The sequence below is a fragment of the Capricornis sumatraensis genome, chromosome 8 (assembly GCF_032405125.1).
Source record: "Capricornis sumatraensis isolate serow.1 chromosome 8, serow.2, whole genome shotgun sequence".
Taxonomy (NCBI): Eukaryota; Metazoa; Chordata; class Mammalia; order Artiodactyla; family Bovidae; genus Capricornis; species Capricornis sumatraensis.
Window position 1 is genome coordinate 26,163,911 of NC_091076.1, and position 12,564 is coordinate 26,176,474.

The window sequence follows — 12,564 nt, forward strand, 5'->3', positions numbered from 1 at the left end:
TAATATAAGATAGGCAGGACTCCCGAGTTAATGGTATTCTCGTAAACACGTGAGTCTTTTGATTTGTTTGTTTGTATTTATGACATTTAGTTGTTGTTTTTCCCCAAAACAATTTTTCATACTAGGTTGAAAATCATTTACTTTGGTAGCAAATTTTCCATGGCTTCACTAAATGTATAAAGCTGTCTTTCCTGTGATTTAACAAGAACATTTAAATATTGGTTTCTGTTAAATTTATAAAGCACCGCATACCAGTCAGTATTTTAAAATAGATCCCAATAAATGTGGAAGGCTTCCTTTTCATGTCTGTAGTGAACTTTCACTCACATTATCTGCATACTTGGTGAGATTGTGTTTTATAGGCTTTCTGCTGTAAACAGCTGTATACAGATAGAGTGTCCTCAGGATTATGTTTTGCTCATCTTTGGCTCTTTACTGAGCTCTACAGCTCCTGGACTATAGATAGTACATAACACATGTTTATTGCATTGAATCATTAAAACTGAGTTGAATAGCATCTGTCTCCCTTCACTCACCTTTCCCTGGACCTTCCCTTTCTCAAAGCTTTAGAATTAGTAAGTCATTTCTGTGGTCAGAGTATAGTTGATAAAACTGCTATATAAAAGTAGATGAAAAGGAGGATACATTTTGAACTGATATCATAAAGCACTTGAGCATACATATGCCTCCAGCCCATTCATGTTCTATGAAATTACTTTGGCAGTAAAAATCAGTAAGGCCAAAACAGAAAGTGCACAGAAAATTCTCCAGTACAATTGAGGTCTTTTTATGATAACATTTAAGTGGATTGCCTTTCTTTTGCAAAATGCTCTCATTTTATCACTGTATTTTCTGCAACCAATTCAAGATATGTTTCTGATCTGTGACATGAATGTGGCTAGAATGTTTTAGATGTATTTTACCCTGTAATAATTGGCTATATCTTTTAATAATTGCAGTGGCTTTTTTTATGACAAGTATACTTAATGACTAAAAACTAATATTATCTACTGTTTGTCTACTAGTTGCCAAATAATACAGTCTGCCTTTATTTATTGTATTACATATAATCGTCACAACAGCCCTTTGAGATTTTAGAAACATAGATGTCCTGGATGGTACATTTAAATATCCAAGCCTTGAACTTGTTTTTCTAAACACAGATCTGCCAGACTCTAGTATTCATGTTCTATTGACTGTCCCTTGTTGTTTCTTTACTAAAGTGCATTTTATTGAATCTCATTCTTGCCTTGAAGTTGTTTCAGGGGAAGATTTCAGAAAACTGTTTCCATACCTCCCTGAGTGGTGTTCATTGATCTTACTGAAGGACTGACAGCAGCTTAATACCTTTAAATTGAATTCTTGATGAAATTCATTAAGAACTTACAGCCATGTGAATAAAGAGGTTGTAGCAGTGGCAGAGCTATTTTCCATCATCGGAGGGATAGAGACGCATAAATCTCTCTCTCCATATTTTTATATAGCTGCTTTTAGCACTCAGATTTTCTAGGGGTGTATTAAAGAGAGGTCAGCATTCAGCTGCCTCAGTGGTGCTATTGAATGTCACTTGTCAACAGAATCAAAAAAGTAGGAAAAGACAGAAGTGAGTAACATGAAGTGGTTTAGCCTATTTCGTGTGTTTGAGCATGCTTCAGTGAATATCATCGGTCATCTAGATGCTCATTCTTTTATTGCAAACAAGGGTTTTATGTTTTCCTTAATGAAAGATTTACTAAGCAATTAGTAATGTAAAGATTTAAGAAAGAATAACTGAATTATGAAAAACAGACTATTGAAGACTATATAAGCATGGAGGGACCACAATTTATTTTTATAGGAATCTTAGTTCAATTTATGTCTCACTTTATATATAATGGCAAGGCCTTTATAAAACATAGTCAGCCAATAACTGAAGTATTCGCTCTCCTAATCACCAAGTAATTCCACAGTACTGTAGAGGTGCTCATTTCTGTTGTTATCACTAATGAAACTTCCGTTGGGATTCCCTGGCAGTCCAGTGGTTAGGACGCGGTGCATTCATTGCCTTGTGCCTGTGTTCAGTCCTCGATTGGGGAACTAAGATTCCACATGCCATGTGGTGAGGCCAAATAAAAAAATAAAATAATTTTTTTTAAGTTTTGTAAAGTTACTGAAAGTGGGTTAACTACTTTCTGCTTATTATCAGTTTACCAATTGTATATCAGAAATGTAGTGGTTTTACATTCAACCAACCAAAAAATCAGGAGGAAAACCAGGAAAATGTTAGATCATGACCAGTGCATATTTTTACAAGGAAGTTGAAAACCAATGTATATTTTAGGATTGAAGCATAGATGCAAATGTTTTATACACTAAAAGTGTCAAAATACCTACACAGATTTATCTTTAATAGGAATTTATGGAATTCATTATTTCATAATTTGAGGGTTGGCTGTTTATGTCATTTAAAATTGACAACTAACATAATAGCATTATAAGTACATTTAGTACTACAAAGGTAATATTAAAATGATACTGTTGATTAAAATTGAGTGGTGAAGCTTGTGGTCATCAATCCTGTCTGTGTCTTGATTGTGGTGGTGATTGTATAACTAGCGTATTTGTCAAATCACATAGGATTATACACCAAAAAGGGCAAAGAGAGTGAGTTTTATTGCATGTAAATTTTACCTTAGTAGAATTGACTTAAAAAAAAAAAATGAAGCAGTATTACCTCCATCAGGTCAAATGAATCATGATATAATTTGATTTCTAGCTATTTTGAAAAATAAAGCTATGTACTAACTTTATGGCCATTTCTGTAATTTTTGTTAGTATTATCAATATATCTCTATAACTAAAAATTAATTGGGTGATTAAGAAGAGGAAAGGAAAGGGGAAGAACCAAGTAAATACACTAACTTTATCATTACTCGTGATAGGAGATTAGTAAATACTATTAAAGGAGACAAACAGAAGATATTCTGTAAGGTTGTAATTATAAAGTTAGCTATTAGAACAAAAAAGGCATACTTCGTAAATAAAAGAATTAATACTTAAGAAAAAAGGGAAAAGGTCGTGCAGTTGAACTGCTTGAAAAACAAAACAAAAACTGCAGATACAGAGTAACATGATAGGAACAAGAAAACTTTTCATATCAGTAGTGTACATGGACTAAACTAATTTATAAAAGAAAAAGAATTTTAGGTTGGAACACAAGAGAAACCCTGATTCTATGGTACACCCAAAACAAAATTACATAGAAAAGTCAGGACAAAAAAAAGATACTCAAGCAAATAAGAAAAAACAATTATGATATTGATACCTAACAAAAGAGAATTTGGGCAAAGTATATAATTAATCATAAAAATAAGGCTTAGCACTAAGTAGCAAAATCATGCCCATCTTCATAGCTACTGAAAAGGTTGATGTATATAAAATACATGAACAGTCTGAAAATTTGGTTAAGAATGGCATACTTAAGTTGTTTGTTTCTGAGAATCTCCCCCACAAAATATCTTCTCATTATAAAAGGGAAAAGAGTAAATTTCTCCGTAGAAGCCTAGCAGACTCCACTTTTAGTCATAATCAGAGTTGGCATCCTCCAGAATTGGACTAATTGATACTGTTGGAGCACGAAGAAATAATTTGTTGTTTTGAAACTTCCTCAGAACTGATAACAGTTTTGTAAAATTATAGTTTGCATAAAAATGTAGAGGCCCATTAAAGGAGACATCTTCTCTGGTATTGGAAAAGAATGTTATTTTCATTGCCCTTCATTACAAGGAAAATGAAAGTTTTCTTCCCCTCTCATACGGTCAGAACAAAATTCAGCTTCCTTATGAGGTCCTTCTCAGTATACTGCTTCTCTAATTTATAAATCGTCAGGATTATTAAGTTGAGAACTTTGTTTATGCAAAGCAGAGTTTTCAGACAGCCATTTCCTAAGTCATTATTTCCCAGTCTTGACAGACCATCACAATGTCTGGGACCTTTTATTAAAATTCCAGATACTTTTGAACCAAAAACTCGGGAATCATCCTATTTTTCAAATTTATTTAAGATGTACACAGTAGTGGACTCCTTTGGTGGTTCATTGGTAAAGAATCTGCCTTCCTAGCCGGAGACTCAGGTTGGATCCCAGGGTCGGAGAGATCCCCTGGAGAAGGAAGTGGTGGCCCACTCCAGTATTCTTGCCTGAGTAATCCCATGGACAGAGGACCCTGGAGGGCTACTGTGCCTGGGATCGCAGAGTCTGACATGATTTAGCAAGTAAACAGCGACAGTACACAATAGTAGGTATTGCTGCCTCTGAAAAGTAGACAGAGATTTAGGTGTGTATCATTAGTGGAGCCTCAGTCATGGACTCGTGCCTAACTTGCAAAGGAGGGAAAGCAACTTTTTCTCATTTTCAGCTTCTGTAAAAGAAAGCAGATCTGCCTCATAACAGGAAATCTCACACACAGGTCAGAAGAGGGCGGCAGAACAGAGTGGCAGATACATACACTGGAATATTGGTCTATGCTAGTAAGAAATTGCCTCTGTTATGAATTCCAGGTTTATGAATGCCTTTCCCTTGCAAGCTGAACTCTAGAGTGTATTTACTCCTCCCCCATTTCTGCTTGGTTGCTCTCCTTTTTAGTGTCTTTTTGCTTTGTCACCTCATTCCTTTACTCAGATGGCATGGGTAAGGCAGAACGTTCCCGTTTTCCTCACTTTGCCCTGAAGTTTTATTAATCTTTAACCTTTCTCAATGCTTTTCTCTTTCCTCATTCTTTTCCAACAGGTGCTCATTAGGGCACTTGAGTTCCTCTTTCCTTTTTCTCCGTTTGAAAAGCACAAAATGTGGCATCATGAATAATGGAAAGCACAAAATTTTGCAGTCAGACCTCGAATTAAATCCCTGCTTCATCAGATGACTAGTTCCTAGTTATCTGATTAAGAACAGTAATTTGGGCAAGTTATTTTATTCCTCTGAACTTCAGTTTCCTTATCTGAAAAATGAAGATTATAATCTAGCTTTACAGAATCAGTCAAAAGTCTAAATAAGGTGCTTGACATAAAGTAGTTGCTCAATAAACGTTAATTCCACTCCTGAGTTATAGCTGATAAACATGAGATTCATGTTAAATTTATACATTATAAAAGTTTGCAGTCAGTTTAGGCATCTTCACCTGCCTTTTGTATAGTACTTGACTTTTCCATAACTTATCTCAGTATAACCAGTCACTGACTCTGTGTCATAGTGCTTAGAGGTTTCCTTCAGTATTTCCATAATTCACTGTGTCCTTCCTCATCTTCAGATTCATTTTTCCCACATTTATTATTTTGGTTTTGTTCAGTGATATTGCAGTACTATCATTTTCTACCTTTTTTAGTATAATTTTTCAGTGTATTACAGCAACAATTTAGCCTAGCTAAGCTTTAGTGTGGGCCCAGTCAGTATTATGTTAATGATGAGGAAATGTTCCAATTTCCAAATAAACAGTTGATTTTTAAGATAACCTTATTATATAAATTAGTTTTTTTAAACTCTGCGATTATTTGATGACGTAGTTAGCTAGTAGTGCATTTTCCTTGATCTGTGACAGTCATTTTATCATTGACTATTATTTCACTAAAGTTTTCCTCTATGTGGTTCATATACTGTGAAAAGAACAGTCTGTTTTGACTTATTTATTATCTCCTTTTTGTTATAAACCTTTTCCTTCTCTGGTTATTTATATACAAACAATGATGCTAGTGTTTACTAGGAGTTGTTTTTTCATGCATCTCAGCCTTATCCTTTAGTGTCCAAAAGTTTGTGAGGCATTTGTAAGGGATAAAGGATTTCCCATCTTTATCTGTTCACCATGTGAGCTGTTCTAGTGACAAATGAATTCTGGGCAATGAATCGAGAAGGACACAGATGTCAAAGCCATGAATTTATAAATGGTCTGCTAAGAGAAGGCTTTTGTCCAGTCAGTGCTTTGTTAATTTCACCTACAAGAGGGAATAATTATTCAATTATGCTTGTATCTGACAAAAATCAGATGACAAATGTATCAGAATGCAAAGGTAGAGGGTTAGTCAGGATGCTGGCAGGTGGCCCAAAATGTTAGCCAGCTGTGAGGAGGTGGATAAAGAATCAAATTGACCTATAGCACTGATAGCAAGTCTTTCATGAATATTCATAGATCTTACTAACTGAAAGATAAAAACTTATTTCTAAATTCTAACAAATACAGAGGCCATGATTTTTTATATCTTTGTGAAATATATTTGATAATTAGCTTGAAAAATAAACTTCAAAAAATTAAGTCATATTCCTCTTTAGTCTGTTTCTTCTTATTACCAACATATTTTTAATTGTTTTTTAACAGTTAAAATATGTTATTGTTACTTCCTATAATATGCTAATTGTGTTAGCAAATTTTTTTAATTGGAGGATAATTGCTTTACAGTATTGTGTTGGTTTTTGCCATATATCAACATGAACTGGCCCCAGATATATATATGTCCCCTCCCTCCTCAACTCCCCTTCCATCTCCCTCTCCATCCCACCTCTCTGGGTTGTCCCAGGGTGCTGAGTTGAGCTCCTTGTGTCACACAGCAAATTCCCACTGGCTATCTATTTTACGTATGGTGATAGATATGTTTCCATGCTGTTCTCTCGATTTGTCCCACCCTCTGCTTCCGCAGCTGTGTCCACAAGTCTGTTCCCTGTGTCTCTGTCTCCATAGCTGCCCTGCAGATAGGTTCCCCAGTACTGTCTTTCCAGATTCCGTACGCATGCATTAATATACAATGTCTTTTTGACTTCCTTTACTCAGTATAATAGGCTCTAGGTTCAACCACCTCATTAGGACTGACTCTAATGGGTTCTTTTTTATAGTTGAGTAATATTCCATTACAAACACACACACACACCCACCCACCACGATTTCTGTAAGATTCATCTGTCGATGGACATCTAGGTTACTTCCACGTACTGGCTATTGTAAAAAGTGCTGCCACAAACATTTGGGTACATGCATCTCTTTCAGTTATGGTTTTCTCAGGGTATATGCCCAGTAGTGGGATTTTTGTGTCATATGGTAGTTCTGTTCCTAGCTGTTTAAGGAGTCTCCATAGTGACTATATCAATTTATATTCCCACCAGTAGCAAGAGGGTTCCCTTCTCTCCACATCCTCTCCAGGATTTATCATTTGTAGAATTTTTAATGGTGGTCATTCTGACTGGTATGAGGTGATACCTCATTGTAGTTTTGATTTGCATTTCTCTAATATCAGAATTGCTTTTTAATTAATTGTAGTAACTGAGTTTTTCCTTATAAAAACAGTGGAAAAGTTATCCTTACTTCTTAATGCTGTTTCTAAGTGGCTCAGACGGTAAAACGTCTGCCCGCAATGCGGGAGACCCAAGTTTGATTCCTCGGTCGGGAAGATCCCATGGAGAAGGCCCTGGAGAAGGAAATGGCAATCCACTCCAGCACTCTTGCCTGGAAAATCCCATGGATGGAGGAGCCTGATAGGCTGCAGTCCATGGGACCCGCAAAGAGTCGGACACGACTGAGCGACTTTACTACATTACTACATTACATGAACCATGTTAAGTGGCTTGAATGTACACTGCCTCATCTGTGTTAGCAATATCCGTAAGACGCTTGCTTCTTGGAAGAAAAGTTATGACCAACCTAGACAGCATGTTAAAAAAGCAGAGATGTTACTTTGCCAACAAAGGTCCGTCTAGCCAAAGCTATGTTGTTTCTAATAGTCATGTATGGATGTGAGAGTTGGACTGTGAAGAAAGCTGAGCGCCAAAGAATTGATGCTTTTGAATTGTGGTGTTGGAGAAGACTCTTGAGAGTCCCTTGGACTGCAAGGAGATCCAACTAGTCCATCCTAAAGGAAATCAGTCCTGCATATGCATTGGAAGGACTGATGTTGAAGCTGAAACTCCAATACTTTGGCCACCTGTTGCGAAGAACTGAGTCATTTGAAAAGACCCTGATGCTGGGAAAGATTAAAAGCGGGAGGAGCAGAGGACGACAGGGGATGAGATGGCGTTACTGACTTGATAGACATGAGTTTGAGCAAGCCTCCAGAATTGGTGATGATGAACAAGGAAGCCTGGCGTGCATGACTGCAGTTCATGGGGTCGCAAAGAGTTGGACATGACTGAGGGACTGAACTGAACTGATACCTAGTGTCCTGCTTATTTTTGTAGATAAAGTTTTATTAGAAAATAGCCATGCTTATGTATTTATAATTATCTGTGGGGCTTTTACATCATAGCACCAGAGATGAATAGTTTCAGTAAAGACCATATAGCCTACAAAACCTAATGCAGTCATTTTATATAAAATGTTTGCTGACCCCTGATCTATTATGTTCCTCTTTAAGGGTGAAACTACAGGACATAATGTTGGAAAGCTTCTGTGATGATCATATTAAGTCTGACAAAGTGTAAACTTGGTGGTAGTTTAGTTGCGAGGGCATGTGTTCCTCATCATAAGGTCCTAGTTCAGGAAACTAAACATGCATACCTTTCCTATAGCAGATAACTCTTGCTGAATCACCATTTGCAGTAGCATATCTTTTCCTTTGAAGAATTTATATCAATCAGAAATTTAAACACAGTCAAGAGGCTTACCACGTTAGTGGAGGAAGAGGAAAATAGAAGTAATTCAGGTTACCCAGCAGTCGACTCCAGCCCAGTGCAGCTGTCACACCTGACTCACTCGCTGCTTTAGACAAGACTTCGGAAACTTCTTATCAGTACACCAGGGTTTTTTCTGGGTATCTCAGATGTCAGGTTTGGAAGAAGCAGTTGCTTTGTTGTCAACAGATCTTATCATGGGCTTTATTTAGAAGATAATTTAGTACCGCTCTCGTTGAATAATAAAATTCCTACAGCTGTGGAAAGAAAGTTCGGAGGAAGGAGGGTTATTCCTCTGATGTTTAAGTCTGAAGGCTAAGTTAATAAGAGTGAAATTATTTCTTTTGTTTCTTCGGCACACATGTACTTGCTTTCAGTGTGTTGATACAATTTCCTAAATGTTGACATTTGAAGGACAAAGTTAATTTTATTATTAGTCCAAAAAAAAGAGCATCAATATTTTAAAAATTTTGTGTTACAGACTTTTACTTGTTACTAGAAGAGGGTTTCTCTCAGCTTCCCTGGTGGCTCAGTGGTAAAGAATCCACCTGGCAATGCAAAGGACACAGGTTCATTCCCTTATCCGAGCAGATCGTACGTGCCATGGAGCTACCAAGTCCACGCGCCACAACTGCTGAGCCTGTGCTCTAGAGCCCATGCTCTGCAACAAAAGAGGCCCCCGCAGTGAGAAGCCCACGCACCACAACTAGAGAGTAGCCCCCGTTCTCCGAAACTACAGGAAAGGCCACACAGCAGTGGAGACCAGCACAGCCAAAACTAAGGAAATAAAAAGGAAGAGTCTTCTCTTAACACACTATTCCCCTACCTCTCAACAGTTACTCACTTGGCATTGAATCCAGATCACCTCTTTTGAATTCCAGGCCTATATATCAGCTGGTGATTGGGAATTTTTACCTATTTGTCTAAGCATTAAACTCTCATAGTCCTCTTGAATCTGCCCTTATTTTATTCCCTGTTCCCCTGGTTAATACCATAGTTTGTCCAGTCACTGAGTATAAATCGTGTCATCCTTGCCTCTTCCCTGTTTCTCGCTTTCATAGCCGGCCTGTCTTAGTCTGTAAGTTCTGCCTCCTAAACTTCCCTTGACTGGATCCCCTCCTCTGCATTCCCACAGCCGTCACTCTACCTCAGATCAGCTCAGTTATTACAAGTGCCTCTTTCTTAAGTCTTGCTTCCTACCATTTATTCTCCACATTGCACTCCAGGTGGCTTTTCTGAAACCAAAATTTGACCAGGTGCTTCTTCATATAAAATTTTTCACTGGGTTATCCTTATTCTCAGAATAAAGTCCAGTTTATTAATGTGGTTTACTCAGCACTGGCTTTATTTCTTTTGGTTTCTACTTACCTTTGTAGCTTAGTATTCCTTACGTATTCCTCTCAAGTTGGAGTGTACTCTGCTCCTAGATGCCCACTGCCCACCCTATCTAGAACATATCTCCCCCTCCCTGTTCCAAACTTACTTGTTCTTCAGCTCTCATTGTAATAATATCCTTGTTTCCTTGCCATAAACAAACCTGAGTTAGCTGTTTTTTTTTTTTCTTTTCTGTAGGTCTCTTAGTACCTTATGCTTCTGCTTTCTTAGTATTTATTACATCACAAATAATTGTCAGTTTATTTGTCAAAATTGTATAAATGTAAGTTTGAGTAGGGTCATGTATCCACAGTCTGTAAATTAGTAACTTATTGGCACATATTTAGTGCTCCTAAATATTTACCTTTTATAATAAATAAGAAAGGGTAATATGAACTGGTCTCCTATACAGCTATAAAATTCTGTCCCATAATTTTCTTTACATGTCACATAACATCTTTAGAAATGACTTGTCTTTACACTTTTCAGAGGAGCATATAAGGTAAAAATCTAGTACCTTTTTACAGTCAGCATGTTTAATATTAATAAATTCAAGATTGTGTCACCCTTTTAAAATAATTTGAATAGGAGCTCATCATTGAAATCCTTATTGTAATCTTCCTACCCTCCATTGCTAGTAATCTCTATTTTGGATTTGGTATTTCTGTTTAGCCTTAATGATTATATTTTGTTATAAAGGGAGATAATACTAAATTGTTGGGTGTTTTATTTGTTACAGTCTACCCTGATATTTGCACTATCAGCCTTGTGGCAGTAAGTGATATGAATAAGCATGCTGATAGAATTGCTTTTTGGGATGACGTCTATGGCTTCAACATGTCCTGCATGAAGAAAACAGTCATTCCGGAGGCTGTGGTGGATATTTTAGATCCAAAGACACTTATTTCAGACGCCTGTAGTATTAAGGTGGGTACTGTACTAATTTTCTTTAACGGTGTGGCTTTTTCTTATTTTTCATTTATGAGATTAGTATTTCAAATTAATGAATTGATTTTAAGTATGGGTCTTCAAAACTAACCATTCTTCATTTTAATTAAAGCAACTTGATGTCATAATATTTACCAGTTGACTGTGCTATCTGTTTGGAATCACTTCTCTTTATGCAGTACAGTTTCTTACACTGAAAGCTTGAATCATTGATTTAGTAAAGGCAGAAAGTCCTGTGGTATTGTCATTTCTGTTTCACCACCACCTCCTGCCCTTAGTTCTAAGCTTCTTATTTACAGCCAGGTTATTCATTATGTATATTTCACACAGTTTAACTTCTCATTCAGATTTCTTCCAGCCTGTTCAGATTAATTATAGTGACTATGTCCATGAGACTAAAACCCTGCTATTTTAATTTTATATTCTTCACCATGTTAATCTCTAGTTTTATTGACAATTTGCTATGTCAAATTTGCATAGGTTGAGTAATTTTGCAGTTAGTGATAGTACTGTTGGTTTTGGTGAAAGACTCCTTAATTTATCTATTTCAGTTGTATAATTAAATAAATATGGCTTGTTTAGTGTTAAATTCAGAACACTGTCTCTTTTTAATCACACTGTTACTTTCATAGTATCAATAATTATTCTTGGCACAAAGTATTCAACAGATAATCAGTAAAAGTTCATTAATTTTCTTAAGTAGATAAAGTCTTAAATTAATATGTAAAGTTTCTCAACAAGAAAACAAGCTGATTAAACTTGCATTCAGCTTTTAAGAAAAAATATAGCATGGTTAATGACTATAGGACTGTTCAGTGCCCTGGTACACTGAGTGTAAAGGATTTATTTGGATTCTTCCACTCAGGGAAGGATGTATGGTTATAGCCAATTCAATCTTAAGACGGAACAGAAAGAGAAGGGTCCCATGTCGTGGTGCTAATTTCTCTTTCTAGTTATTTCTTGGCTTAATTCCCGAAAATGCTATGGGTAAATAAAATAGTTGAAATAGAAAATTTAGGACTGATAAACAAAGGTGTTTAAAAAGTATACATAGCCTTTCTCTTTTTGTTTGTTTAGGTAAATGTTGCCTGTTCTGTATTCCCCAATTCTGTTACAAATAAAAGGCAACCAGAATGTAGCTTCTTTAAAATTTTCTCACTGTTTAAAATAGAATAATGCCTCAAGTAGTCGTGTGAATTGTGTTCACTGTGTTACAACCTATTCGTGGTCAGCCAAATGCCAATGAGAGCCTTCACAGCACAGCATCCTTGGGTCACACTGCTGTACCCAAGTCCATCTCCTGTCCATAGTGAAATGGAGAAGGCTTTGAACTAGGACAGAACAGGAAAATAAGGATATTTGGCCATTTTTTTCCCTGAAGTGAATCTTCATAGTTGATTTTGTTCATTGGTTGGAATTGTTATGGTTGTTCTTAATATCTAACAAACTTCAAATGCACTTACAAAAATGAATTCTAAAACACCTTGTTCTTTTAAATAGCATGTGTTTTCAAGTTGGCATTTCCTACAATAAAGATTGACTTACCACACATAATTTATTGCGAATGTGTACCAGTGGTGGTTTACAAAATGATTCTAGTTGGAACACAGGAAAACACTTCT

General features: G+C 36.3%; 1 protein-coding gene across 2 annotated transcripts in view; it reads left to right on the forward strand.

The window, feature by feature from the left end:
* The window catches only part of PRMT3 (protein arginine methyltransferase 3), a 133,169-nt gene that overhangs the window by 73,626 nt on the left and 46,979 nt on the right, over positions 1-12,564 (forward strand). For both annotated transcript variants that reach the window (XM_068978225.1, XM_068978226.1), the window contains one exon: positions 10,734-10,921. In XM_068978225.1, the coding sequence (XP_068834326.1) occupies positions 10,734-10,921 (188 nt within the window). The remainder of the gene's footprint in view (positions 1-10,733; positions 10,922-12,564) is intronic.